The 15,123-nt window shown below is 28.9% G+C and overlaps 1 protein-coding gene across 2 annotated transcripts in view; it reads right to left on the reverse strand.

Annotated features, from left to right (window-relative positions):
* Window positions 1-3,228: 3,228 nt before the first annotated feature.
* The window catches only part of LOC129908809 (protein PRRC2C), a 49,918-nt gene continuing 38,023 nt past the window's right edge, over window positions 3,229-15,123 (reverse strand). For both annotated transcript variants that reach the window (XM_055985574.1, XM_055985575.1), the window contains exons 7-8: window positions 13,530-13,881; window positions 3,229-3,639 (exon numbers count right to left, since the gene is read on the reverse strand). In XM_055985574.1, coding sequence (XP_055841549.1) covers window positions 3,626-3,639; window positions 13,530-13,881 — 366 coding nt within the window. In that variant the 3' untranslated portion in view covers window positions 3,229-3,625. The remainder of the gene's footprint in view (window positions 3,640-13,529; window positions 13,882-15,123) is intronic.

Consider the following 15,123-nt stretch of genomic DNA (forward strand, 5'->3'; position numbering starts at 1 on the left):
CTCTCAAGTTTGTTAATTTGAGAGTTTGCTTCTAGTTGAGCAATAGTGAACAAAATCGCCCTTAGTTATCGTTCTGACTTTCGTTTTGTGTTTGCTGACCGAATAAATTTGTTTAACACGAACAAAATTTTAACATACTTACCTACCCAAAAATTAAAACGAAAAAGCAAATTTCGTATTATTATTATTTCACCACAAATCAACAAAAGGTTGGGTAAAATATGAATTAATTTTTTATTTAATGAATTGCATCTAAGAGGTTGATCATTCAAGCCCAAACAACAATAATATGAAGTATAATATATGATCAAATAAGTATACGGATAAAACAAACAATAGTTCTCAATCTTCATGGCCAATTGGCAATGGCAGAGATAAAGTTCTCTTTAAAATCAAAAATAAATAGCCAAAATTAAAAAAATATGTCCATTACTTAAAATTTTTTTATGTTTTCGGATAGAAAATATTATTAAACATTACAAGAAAAGTAAAAAAAAAATAATGGTCTTAACTGGACAAAAAAAACGCAGTCGGGGCGGGGCTAACCAATTTACATGGTAAGGCCCAACTATGTATAATAGGCATGAGCGCGCATGGGCTTATGTCAAAATGAGGCATGAGTGAGTTGTCGAACATACACAATTCTTATGGGATAGCCATAATGCGCAATTCGTTGACTTTTATTAAGCATATGCCGTGCGCATTAAACCGCACGGCATGAGTAAATTTCTCAGAAAGAGAAAAATTTGAAAATCGTTAAGAGCCGTTTTTCTTTTTTAAACAATATTTTATATAGGTATAAGAACTTTTTAACATAAAAAAAAAAGTTGTTTAAGTTAAAGAAATAATAAGGTAGCACTTAAAAACGATATTTTGAAATATTTCAAAAAAAATTGTTTTAATATTTTTTAAAAATCCAAAAATTTGTTTTTTGAAAATTTTATAAAATTTGAATATTACGGTTACTTAAGCGCTTTTGCATAAAAAATGTCGTTTAAATCGGGTTAGTAGTCCCAGAGATATTCAGATATTACCAAAAAACTAGTTATATAGAAGGTACCGGTTCAAAAAATATTTTTTTCATTTCAAAAGTTGGGTCTTATTTGTAAAATTACACACAAAAATGTTATTCAAAATCATTAGACCCGTTTTTGAAAAAAATGTACTTTTATATTTCCGTTTATATGACAAGTACCGTTAGTTTCGGTCCCAAAAAAAAATTTCAATTTCTCCTCTAGGGAATTACTTAAAACTAACTGTTTGAAGAAAATCGCTCTAGTAGTTTAGGCTGTAGCTCGAGCCTCGAGATGCATACATACGGACAAACAGACAGAATTGCCGGACCACTGTTTTAGAATTCTCTATCATGTTTGATTGTTGTCTCGAGTCCGATTTTTTTCAAATCCTAAACTTCCCCTATTGCGAGCTTCAAATGGAAAATGTATCACCCGAAAAATGTGTGTTCGTCCGGAGTTTAAAAACTATTGCGAATTTCATTTGAGCGGAATGAACACTCACCGATCTACTTTGTTGTTCCCCACCAAAATCCAATTGATAAAAGAGCAGTCAATCACCTCAGATTCCACGTGGAAAAGCTCAGAAAAAGGTGAATTTTTGGAATGTGAGTAACTTTCCGGCCGATATTCGCAATAGCGCAGAAGTGAAATTCAATTTTTTCAGATGGAATCTCTTTGAAACTAACAATGGAGCTGATTATTTTACATGCAACGCTGATGGGTATTTTCTCAAAAACTTTTAATAAAAGACACAATACTTCCTTTTCTGGATAGAAGTGTAAATTATATTTCATTTTTTTTGCAGTTTTTATTTTTTTTTTTATAATTTTAATAATAATATTATTTCAATATTATATATTTTTGTTTATAATCTTTTTATTCATTCACTCTCCAGTTAATTTTACTCTTTTTATTTTTGACAGCAATTTTCTTCTAGAACACTTGTTATCATTTTCATGTTTTTTTTTAATTGAAAGTAAAAATGTGTTTTCTTTTTTAATTTAATTTAATAATTATATCATTTTTTCTATATAAAGACGAGTAAGTCTATCATTATTATTTTTTTTTTTTTATTCATATATTTGCTTCTATTATTATATTTTGTTTTCGTATATATTATTTTATTAATTAAAGGAGAAGGATAGTTGAGTAATAGATTGTTTTGTCTTAAAATAATATAAAAAAAAAATATAAAATAAAACATTAAATAACATTATTTTATAATTATTATTTTCTAAGTGTAATATTTTCCAAAAATGTATGCAGGTTTTCTAGTAATTTTCATTTAAATAAATTATTAATAAAAACTGCGTTTAAATGTTTTGTTTGTTGTTGTTTTCTTCAAAGCAAAGAAAGATTGGTATGTTGTTTGTGTATATTATATAATGAGGAATACTATTAGAATGAAATTCTCTCATTAATTATTGCAATATATTTCTTTTTGCTTTTGTTTACACATCTTGAAAGTCTCTAGATTACAAATATATAAAACATTTTATTTGTTTTATATAAATGTATAATATATGCGTTTATATGGTTAGTTTAAATATTTTTTTTCATTAGCATAATTATTTGCATTATTTTGCTACAAACTCACTTTTATTATTTGTTATAATATATTGAGAATAGAAATAATATAAATAAGCAAAAAAACATGTTTATTAAGATTATTTTATGTTCGTCTTTTGTTTGTTTATGTTTTCATGTAAATTATATATTTAATACATTTTGTATATTATTTTTTGCCATATTTTGTTTTTATGTTATTTCTTTTTTATCGTTTCTTATGACAGTTGGCTATTGTTATTTATTTTTGCAGTTTAAGAGGTTGTCTAAGTTTTCAAATCAAAAAGGCAATTTATGTATTTGCAGCCTAACATGAAAAAATTTTAAACGCTTTTAGTATGCCTATATTATCTTTTTTATTTCTTAGTTTCCTTTTCACGATTTTTTTCACAAAGGAAAATGTTTTTTTTTTATATATATATATATTTGAAGTTACGTTCACTAAGCGAATCATTATTTAAACCAAGTGTATTCTTAAGTGTTTCTCTATCCTGTCGAAAAGCTGTCTTCTTCGTATATTTATTTTAATTATTTATCCTTTTCTTCATTAGTCTCACCTATATTACTGTCGTTATAAAATTTCGAAAACTTAAATGAATGAGAAAGATTGATCAGTTTTATATGATATTAACTTGAGAAAGTAAAATTAATTTTTCATTCTATTAATTTATTTTTGTGTAAGAATGCAAATAATCGTAATTGTAACTAAAATTTAAATATGTATATAAAAATAAAATTACAGCAAACAATATAATGTAGATGACCATTTTTACACAATTTTATGATTTAGTTTCTAAGCATTTTATGAAAAAAAAAAAAATACATATATAAACTAAATTAACATTCGCCCGCTCATGAAGCTTTTTTAATCCTAGCTATAAATAAATTGTAATTTATATTACGTAGTATTTTATTGTTTATTGAGGGGCTTCATTTTTTCTGCAAACTTTATATATTTTTAATTAAAGAATAGACTGAAATCAAATAATAACTTAATTTTTTTACTACCGGTTTTTCATTTTATTTCTGTTTTATATTGTTGCTTACGAATGATTTGCTAAAAAAAAAAAACAGATAAACTAATTAGTAATGAAATAGTGGAATATTTTATTTTCCTTAAATTTGGTCGGCATATTTCACATTTTTTTATACACACCTTGATGTATAGAAAAGAAGTATTTTTCAAAATATTATTTGCTTAGTTAGACTTTAGACTTTTAGAGGTACCCAGGAATTTTTCAATTTTAAAAAGTCCTCTGCAAGTCGCACGTCCAATTTCATAAAAAAAGAACATTAAAGGAATTTTATCAAAAATCTTCTTAAATTTTATCATTGGCCTAATTATAGAATACGATGTCGATCTATTTGGGGGAGGCGAATTTGAAGTTTTGTATTATTGTTTTCGACCGTCGTATCGTTTTACCTTCCCATGGATTTACGACACCTTTTTCTTGGGGGATTTTTTGTTTCGACTGACGAAATATATTTTGCTGCTTTTTCTAATAGAATACTTATTATATACAGTTTCAGTGTTTATTTTTGTAAATATATGTATATTAACATCACCAATTAATAATAAACAGTTATATTTTTTACAAATTAAAGACACAAAATAAAAACATTTTCTTGTTTGATGCGCGGTATTTCATAAGAGACAATTGCGTAAGTACTAAGTACTTCAATGGTGTTTTTTTTTCCTGCAACATGTGTGTAATGTTTTTAACTTTCTGCACACAAAAATTACAATTGAGTACATTCAAAATTTATAAATTTTATTTTATTTCGGAGCTAAGGAAAAGAAGTACGTGTTTCCATAGACATTTCAAAACAAATAAAATGAAACCAGCTGTCGTTTGGCTTGAAAATTGGAAATATTCGTTTCGAATTCCATAATTAAGATATTTGACGCGAGTCGAAAGGGAGATATCGAATCTTTAAAGATCGACTTCGTATTCCATAATCAGACCACAGGCTTTTCTCTTCACATCCCTTGAAAAATAAATTGTTTTTTCTTTCTTGTTGAAAAAATGCTAAGAAATGCAAAAAAATTAAAAAAAGTGGGTTCTTTATATATGTAATATAAATTATATTATGTACTTACTATTTTACCTGTTCTATTTTCCAAAATAGTAAATAGCAAAACTAATGTGTTACTCTCATGTTACATGTTAGTATTATGCACTGCCTATGACCACCAAAAAAGTCGGACAACTGAGAAAATAACTTTTTATAGAACAATAACACGGTGTAACACTCAAAATATACGCGGGCGGAGACCTATCAGGTTTTGTAGAGCTAGTCGCACTGAATACGAAACGGTATTTGAAAATCCCCTAACACCCCCAAAATCTGGAGTTACGGGCAAAAAACGGTTTTTTGGACCTTCACCCATTGAAAAAATTCTAGCTTCGACATATTTTTACCCATTTTCGATTTTTTTACAGTTTCTGATAGAAGATAAATATACCTTTTTAACAATGTATAAAACATGTAACTCGGTTAAACCACTTAGAATTTATAAGATGTCAAAGTTCAAAAATTCAATTTTTTTTGTCATTTGCCGAACTTCGGCATCAATTTAAAGTATATGTTTTCAAAACAACATGCTATTTAAAAAATATATTCTAAAACTATATCTATTTCCCAATTGATCGAGGTATTTTTTATGAAAATCACTTCAAAATTGGCTTAGAAAAAAAAATTTTTCGATTTCAACCCAGATACAGAAATTCGAACTTTTAGGTATAGAACAAAAACCTTGTTTCGGCACGTAGTAGGATAAGTTGGGCGCCAGGATTTGGTGAAGGGTTTTTGTAGAGAAGCTCAATACAAACATTTTTTTCTTTGGGAGGGGGGTCTATCTCCCCCCGTTTAGGTGGGAGGGGCATTTTTCTAAAAAAAAATTATCAAAATAAAAAAAAAAATATTAAAAAACAACGGCAACACTTACAGTAATAAATGATACCATTTCCAAAAGGCAAAATTGTGCATTTGATTCTAATTTTTAAATCAATATAATATTACCAATAGTTTTTGAAATAATCGATTTCAAAGTTAAAAATAGGGGAACAAAATTTTTTAAAACTCATTTTATACTATTTTTGTCCAGACTGTGAATTTTAGTAAATAAATTACTTAGACAGAAAACTGCCTTAATTAATTCCTTATCGAACAGTGAAAACTATATGTTTCTATGTCTTCTAGTTTTTGATAAAATTGAAAATTAAAAACAAATAAAAACAAAAAATATTTTGAAAAAAGAAAAATCTGATAAAATAATTTTTCAATTTTTCCAAAAACTAGAAGACATAGAAACATATAGTTTTCACGGTTCGATAAGGAATCAATTGGGGCAGTTTTCTGTGTGAGAAATTTTTTTTACTAAAATTCACAGTCTGGACAAAAGTAGTATAAAATGAGTTTTAAAAAATTTTTTTCCCCTATTTTTAACTTTGAAATCGATTATTTCAAAAACTACACGGTGTTACAAAAATGAGGTTTTAAAATATACGCGGGCGGAGACCTATCAGGTTTTGTAGAGCTAGTCGCACTGAATACGAAACGGTATTTGAAAATCCCCTAACACCCCCAAAATCTGGAGTTACGGGCAAAAAACGGTTTTTTGGACCTTCATCCATTGAAAAAATTCTAGCTTCGACAATTTTTTACCCATTTTCGATTTTTTTACAGTTTCTGATAGAAGATAAATATACTTTTTTAACAATGTATAAAACATGTAACTCGGTTAAACCACTTAGAATTTATAAGCTGTCAAAGTTCAAAAATTCAATTTTTTTTGTCATTTGCCCAACTTCGGCATCAATTTAAAGTATATGTTTTCAAAACAACATGCTATTTAAAAAATATATTCTAAAACTATATCTATTTCCCAATTGATCGAGGTATTTTTTATGAAAATCACTTCAAAATTGGCTTAGAAAAAAAAAATTTTCGATTTCAACCCAGATACAGAAATTGGAACTTTTAGGTATAGAACAAAAATGTTGTTTCGGCACGTAGTAGGATAAGTTGGGCGCCAGGATTTGATGAAAGGTTTTTGTAGAGGAGCTCAATACAAACATTTTTTTTCTTTGGGAGGGGGGTCTATCTCCCCCCGTTTAGGTGGGAGGGGGCATTTTTCTAAAAAAAAATTATCAAAATAAAAAAAAATTATTAAAAAACAACGGCAACACTTACAGTAATAAATGATACCATTTCCAAAAGGCAAAATTGTGCATTTAATTCTAATTTTTAAATCAATATAATATTCCCAATAGTTTTTGAAATAATCGATTTCAAAGTTAAAAATAGGGGAAAAAAATTTTTTTAAAACTCATTTTATACTATTTTTGTCCAGACTGTGAATTTTAGTAAATAAATTACTTAAACAGAAAACTGCCTCAATTGATTCCTTATCGAACCGTGAAAACTATATGTTTCTACGTCTTCTAGTTTTTGGGAAAATTGAAAAATTATTTTATCAGATTTTTCTTTTTTCAAAATATTTTTTGTTTTTATTTGTTTTTATTTTTCAATTTTCTCAAAAACTAGAAGACGTAGAAACATATAGTTTTCACGGTTCGATAAGGAATCAATTGAGGCAGTTTTCTGTTTAAGTAATTTATTTACTAAAATTCACAGTCTGGACAAAAATAGTATAAAATGAGTTTTAAAAAAAATTTTTTCCCCTATTTTTAACTTTGAAATCGATTATTTCAAAAACTATTGGGAATATTATATTGATTTAAAAATTAGAATTAAATGCACAATTTTGCCTTTTGGAAATGGTATCATTTATTACTGTAAGTGTTGCCGTTGTTTTTTAATAATTTTTTTTTATTTTGATAATTTTTTTTTAGAAAAATGCCCCCTCCCACCTAAACGGGGGGAGATAGACCCCCCTCCCAAAGAAAAAAAATGTTTGTATTGAGCTCCTCTACAAAAACCTTTCATCAAATCCTGGCGCCCAACTTATCCTACTACGTGCCGAAACAACATTTTTGTTCTATACCTAAAAGTTCCAATTTCTGTATCTGGGTTGAAATCGAAAATTTTTTTTTTCTAAGCCAATTTTGAAGTGATTTTCATAAAAAATACCTCGATCAATTGGGAAATAGATATAGTTTTAGAATATATTTTTTAAATAGCATGTTGTTTTGAAAACATATACTTTAAATTGATGCCGAAGTTGGGCAAATGACAAAAAAAATTGAATTTTTGAACTTTGACAGCTTATAAATTCTAAGTGGTTTAACCGAGTTACATGTTTTATACATTGTTAAAAAAGTATATTTATCTTCTATCAGAAACTGTAAAAAAATCGAAAATGGGTAAAAAATTGTCGAAGCTAGAATTTTTTCAATGGATGAAGGTCCAAAAAACCGTTTTTTGCCCGTAACTCCAGATTTTGGGGGTGTTAGGGGATTTTCAAATACCGTTTCGTATTCAGTGCGACTAGCTCTACAAAACCTGATAGGTCTCCGCCCGCGTATATTTTGAGTGTTACACCGTGCTATTAGTTATATTATATTGATTTAAAAATTAGAATCAAATACACAATTTTGCCTTTTGAAAATGGTATCATTTATTACTGTAAGTGTTGCCATTGTTTTTTAATAATTTTTTTTATTTTGATAATTTTTTTTTAGAAAAATGCCCCTCCCACCTAAACGGGGGGAGATAGACCCCCCTCCCAAAGAAAAAAATGTTTGTATTGAGCTCCTCTACAAAAACCCTTCACCAAATCCTGGCGCCCAACTTATCCTACTACGTGCCAAAACAACATTTTTGTTCTATACCTAAAAGTTCGAATTTCTGTATCTGGGTTGAAATCGAAAAAATTTTTTTTCTAAGCCAATTTTGAAGTGATTTTCATAAAAAATACCTCTATCAATTGGGAAATAGATATAGTTTTAGAATATATTTTTTAAATAGCATGTTGTTTTGAAAACATATACTTTAAATTGATGCCGAAGTTCGGCAAATGACAAAAAAAATTGAATTTTTGAACTTTGACATCTTAAAAATTCTAAGTGGTTTAACCGAGTTACATGTTTTATACATTGTTAAAAAGGTATATTTATCTTCTATCAGAAACTGTAAAAAAATCGAAAATGGGTAAAAAATTGTCGAAGCTAGAATTTTTTCAATGGGTGAAGGTCCAAAAAACCGTTTTTTGCCCGTAACTCCAGATTTTGGGGGTGTTAGGGGATTTTCAAATACCGTTTCGTATTCAGTGCGACTAGCTCTACAAAACCTGATAGGTCTCCGCCCGCGTATATTTTAAAACCTCATTTTTGTAACACCGTGTAATGTATGCTACTTCTTCTAAGCCAAAAAACAAAACACTTTCTGAATTAAACATTTTTATATCTTTTTTTCAAAATCATGAATATATATAAAAAAAATATTTTTCGACCATTCCAAAGTAACGGAGAAGACATATTGACCTTGTTTCCAGTTTATCTCGTTGAGGAAGCAATATTTTTTCTTGCAACTTGGTAGGTCTTAAGGGCTCATGATAAAGTTGATGTTCTAGAAGTAAAAATGCCCTAAAAATGCAAATAGAATGGCCGCGCCGTTTTGCAAAAAAAAAAACAAAAAAAGGAAATTTTAGTTCCTTCTCGATGAAAAAAGATTAAAAGTATGATATTTGTGTAATTTTTTGTACTAATCCAGTAACTAGGCATAATTATCTTACAATTAAGCCATCGAAACCTATAAATTATTTAATGGACTATTTTTACGAATTTTTAAATATACAGCTGCGAGCAAAAAAATAGCAGCGATTTGAAAAATATTTTAAATAAAGATTTTGGAAATTTTTTAAGCAAAACTCCTTTAGTTTCATTAAAATTTAAATTTTAGTAAAAATGGAATTTAATTTATTTCTATTAAGTTTAAAAATAATCCAAAGACAAAATAAGCCTCAAATTAAATCCAGCAAAATAATAGCAGTTTTTTTTTTTTTACAAAACATTATGCCGCTATTACTTCGACACCAAATGAAGCTTAAATGGGTCTTCCAAGAGGATAATAACCCAAAACACATCAGCAGAGCAGCCAGGCAATGGTTTCAAGATACTAAAATTGGGGTCATAAAGTGACCTGCTCAGTCTTTCAGACCTCAATTCCTTCTAGAAACTTTGGGGGATATAAAAGGAGATGTGTCTTAAGCCAAAACTTAAAATAACGGGAGTTATTAACCGTTGCTGAGCAGGTTTGGTGATCAGGGACTTTACGACTTCATGAAAGGTCGTTGTGAAGCGGTTATTTAAAATAACGGTCATGGGAGCAAATATAACCTTTTATATTTGCTCTCTAATAAAATACCGTTTAATTGAACTTTTTTTCGCCCCTGTTTTATTTAAATTTAATAAAAAAAGAAAATCACTGCTATTATTTTGCTCGCTTTAATTTGAGGCTTATTTTGTCTTTGGATTATTTTTAAGCTTAATAGAAATAAATTAAATTCCATTTTTACTAAAAATTAAATTTTAATGAAACTTAAGGAGATTTGCTTAGAAAAATTTCCAAAATCAAAGCTCTTTTAAAGTTCAATGCTTTAATTAAAATATTTTTCAAATCGCTGCTATTTTTTTTGCTCGCCACTGTATGTTACATGAGAGTAACGCTGGTACCGAAAGGGTTAAATGAAATATTTAAAAGTGATGTTCTTAAAACAGAAATCATAAAAGAAAAAAATGAGCCGCAAAAAGTGCAAACATTTCATAAAAATTTAAATACGATCATTAAAAGCGAATTAAATAATATTTTTACGAATTAAAATATGCGCATGAAAGAATATTCTTTGTAAAAACAACACTATTTTGCTAATAAAAATTTGATTTGCAGTCGATTGTTATCGTTTTAATGTTGCACATATTTCAAAACATACGAATATTCTATCTCAGCGAAAGGATTTAAGCCTTCTTGTGGAAAACACCATTTAGCAGGACCGACATAAAAAGGATTGTACGAATTCGGAAATGTTTTTATATTTTTTCCATTAATTTAATAGTGTCACGGTATTCTTCAATGAAAAACTTAAACAGTTGAACCGGGCGGATCAAATTCTTCGGGCATGAATTTCATTTTCGAGCTTTTATTAAATTAAATGAAACTATCCCAAACCTCTTCTTCTTATTTTCTTCTTCCAAAAGAGATTTTTGTCTTTGAAGACTTTGAAATTTTCGTTTCGCTTCAGCAGCGTACTACTAGGCTTTATCGATAAAACACGGCTTATACCAGTTTCATGTTTTCCTCATTTCAATGAATGAGGGATTTGAGACTTGAGAATTTTGAAAAAAATTAAAAATGCATATTACGTGTGCAAGTGCAAGGTTTAATTAAAATAATTTGAGCGGTTTAAGTGAACATAAATATGTATTTACCGTATTTACCTCATAGAAACAAATTTAAAAAAAAATTAATTCTCAAGGGAACATGTTGGTGTGCTTCTTTGCTTCTAGAACATAGTAATACAAATTTTAACTTAGCGATAAAAGTTTTTGTTTTAATTACAGGGATCACCGAGAAAGAAATTTGTAAAAATGAAGCCCATAAAACATTGTTTCAGAAGGAAAGAGCACACCAACATGTTCCTTGTAAAACTATTTTTTTTTAAATTTGTTTATGTGGGGTAAATACGGTGTTATCTCCCGGTTAAGATCTAAAGATCATTTGTAAAAATGAAGCCCATAAAACTTTGTTTCAGAAGGAAAGAGCACACCAACATGTTCCTTGGAAAACTATTTTTTTAAAATTTGTTTCTATGAGGTAAATACGGTGTTATCTCCCGGTTAAGATCTAAAAATTGTCTTCCCGAACTTTCGCTAGTTGTTCTTTGGCTAATAAAGTTTTTGGTGGAAGAATGGAATTTTCAACTTCAGTATTTTCTGGATCAATCTTGGATTTTAAGTGAATTTTTTCAGAATGTGCCTGTTTTCTTTTAGTGCATTTTTTTATTTGCTCATTCCTAGCAAAATTTGGATAGTATACTTTTTTTGTGTTCTGTTATTTGGTAATTAATAGTTTGGCACTATAAATTCAATTTTCCACAGATTTGTTTAAAAGACACACCGAAATTATATGTTGCAACTAAAGATTAACTTCAGTGTTTAGTTATGGCTTTTTGTGCACTTTTTTACGAATCGGAGCCTAAACAAGTCTAACATATTGATACATTCTTGAAAAATGTAAAATGAATTACCTTACCTTATCTTACCAACATTGAAAAAAAAAAACGTTTGTCAAAATACTTTTTCCACTCAGAAATTGGTACTGCTAACACAAAAATGGCAACATCGAAGTATAATACCACCCATATGACTGACTTTGACCATCGTCAGATTCATCATAACAAACCTATTAATTGACCGTTTACTTGGATCTTTTATCTTTAGCCGTTATTATTATTATTATTCTCATCACATCGAGAAATGTTCATTTTGTCAAAATACTTATTCCGACTGTTGGCAACAACGTTATTGCAGATTACATGACCCTTACATAGACTTCAACAAGTCTTTTAGTGCCAGCTTCCCTAACAGATTGCGAAAAAAGTGTTCCTTACTCTAATGAGTCGACTATCACCATCTTCACTGACGGCTCGAAAATGAATACTGGCTCGAACAACCATAGGATTCATACAATTTTTTCATGAAGTTACAATACTTCAGGGTATCACAAGGGAACTACATTAATGTGGTTGTGACGGTAACAAAATCAACTGTCAGCCCATATAACCTAACCTCTACAGATAACGAAATAAACAACGATAAAATTAAAAATTATTTTCAAAATGACAAATGAAAACTCTTATACATTTTAAAATCAATTTATAAAAACACACATTAGTTTGAGTTTTCAAATTTTTCTTTTTAAAAACAAAGAAAATGATCATGATGATAATGATGATGAAGATGAAGATGACAGCGACGAATATGACAACTGTATGAATATTAAATTAAAGTTCGACACACACCTTAAACATGTTAATCCTTTCCTAGAAATTCGGAAAGCTTCTACTTGATTTTCAAATACCATTTTCAAATTCTCAGCACTAGTTTCTTTTCTCTACACTTCTAATTTCGTAAGTAGTCAAAATTATCTCGAACTTCACTTTTTTCATCAATACAATGAAAACATAAAAATATAAACCTTCACTTCATGCTATTTCTTTAGCAAAAATATTTATTTTCACACAGCTGTATATGTATAAATAAAATTGTATGATAAAAATAAGAAGCAACAAAAAACATTACCAAAACTTACTCGACAAAATAAATAAAACTGACAGAAATAATTTAAAAAATAAAAAACAAGAGTAAATAAAAAAGACGTTTTTGTTCAGGCGGAATCAGTTTGCTTCATCAATATTTTTTTTATTTTCAATAATCATTCTTTTTATCTGATGGACTATATTATTAAAAAATAATAGTATAATAGTATTTTGTTAAATGTTACAATCAAACAAACTTCTGTGTTTGTCAGTATATTTGATAAGACTAAACCTTCTGATTCGTTTTTTTAATACATAATTTGCGAAGTAAAAAATAAAAATATATATATTTTAAATAAATAACGAAATATGTAAGTGTTAAAAGTGTAGTTACTTTTTTATAGTACTTATTTTTTTTTCTCTTTTTCAATTTAAATTTAATGAATAAAGCTTAATTTGTATTTTAATATAGGAAAAAGTTATGATTAACATAATTTTGATTAATACAGCGGCGCTAGTAAGTATATTTTCATCGCATGAATGTTTCTTTTATTTATATTATTTCCCTTTTATAAATCAGTATTTCAATGAATTGAAATATGCCGACAAATATAATTTGAATAAAATATTCTTATGGATTTTTTTCTATTGTTTGATTATATATTTTGTGTGAGTATGAGAGACAGAGGAAGGAGTTGATGTGGTAGTGATTGTTTTTTAATTACCTCTACTTCCACCAGCGTTATTCGCATAATACGGTTTATTCATCTGTGGACCGCCTGGTGGATTGCCAGAACCACCTGGGCCTGGCCCACCCTGTCCACTTTGTTGGGGCCCTCCACCACCTCCGCCACCCGAGTGACCTTGTCGAAGCGGTCGTTGGGATTGAGGTGGCGGTTGAGAAGGCTGCATATGTTGTGGATAATTATTTGGTCTCTGAATTGGTGCAGGATATCGTCCCTGACCACCAGCTCCACGACCACCGGGGTTCATGTTATTTTGGGGGTTGCCACCGCGCGTGTTTTGCTGTTGGGTAACTTGCTGCTGTTGTTGCATTACTTGATTTTGCAAGTCCCACTATTAATAACAGTAAACAAACGAATATATAAATTTTTAAATAAATGTTTTACTCTAAGAAATTGTTAACAGCTAACTTAATAAATAGCCTCACTTTAATACTGTACTAATACTTAACTTATGTCTCTGACAGACGAGGGTTAATATCAACATCAATTGGACAAACTTATTGAATTAAAACACACATTTTAATTATAAAGGTTAAGTTTACCCAGTTAAACACAGCCGTCAATTTCGTTGTTTTCATAATATTGATGGTTCTATTTAACTGGGTACACATTTTCATCAAGTCTTACAGTTTTAGAGAATTTTTAAGTAAGACACTTCAAAACTACTAAATTATCGATATTTTGTATGGAAAAATTAAAAATGAATTCGGCACGGGTAAATATAGTTGTAGAGATTGGGAAACTTGTTTATATTTATTGAGAAATTTTTGACCCCGTATACTGATATAAATTCAGTAGGGTTCAGTATAAGACACTCTAATGATCATGTACTTAAAGAAACACCTCGTCATCAACAAAAAATAACGGTTTGGTAAGGTTTTCATGCCGGTGTTAATAGACATGATAAATATAATTTCGGATTATTATGCGTTATTAATAATTTCTGAGTGCAATTTAGTGCTCACCCCAAACGTTTCTAATTTGGGGGAAAACTGGTCATTTTTCAATGGAATTTTTCAATTACATTTTAAATAATATCGGTTGGAATCATTCTTTGTTTTTGAAATTTTCTTCAAATCATATGATTTTTGGTTCAGCCTTTATACAAGAATCTATGTATATTGTGTTCAATTTAAAGTACTGACCTTAAAAGAGACCTGAGGTGAAAGAGCTGTTAACAATAAAGCTTTCTATGTTATAGATTGATGTAAGGTATCTGATTGTAATGCTTCTCGTATAAAAAGTTTGGGAGCTAGAGCTAATTTCCTTCGCAAAATAGTGAAAAAACATTGATTGAGCGAGTTTCGGCACAATTTAACCTTATCTGATTAAGCTGAAATTTTGGCTATCTAAAAATCTGCAAAGGCTGCTGGCTAATGGGGTTCCCCCGATCGAATTTCGAAAATCAATTTCTTGCGGTCACTCTAATGGAAATTTTTCAACATCATTTCCACTGTAGCTACAAGGACAGACATCTTATTGAATACTCTCGATTGACATCCTTGATACCGTGATTTGACACCTATTTCGGGCTACTAATCCAATGGCTTACATTGGTCGAACTATCGAAATT

Source organism: Episyrphus balteatus, chromosome 2 (assembly GCF_945859705.1).
Source record: "Episyrphus balteatus chromosome 2, idEpiBalt1.1, whole genome shotgun sequence".
Lineage (NCBI taxonomy): Eukaryota > Metazoa > Arthropoda > Insecta > Diptera > Syrphidae > Episyrphus > Episyrphus balteatus.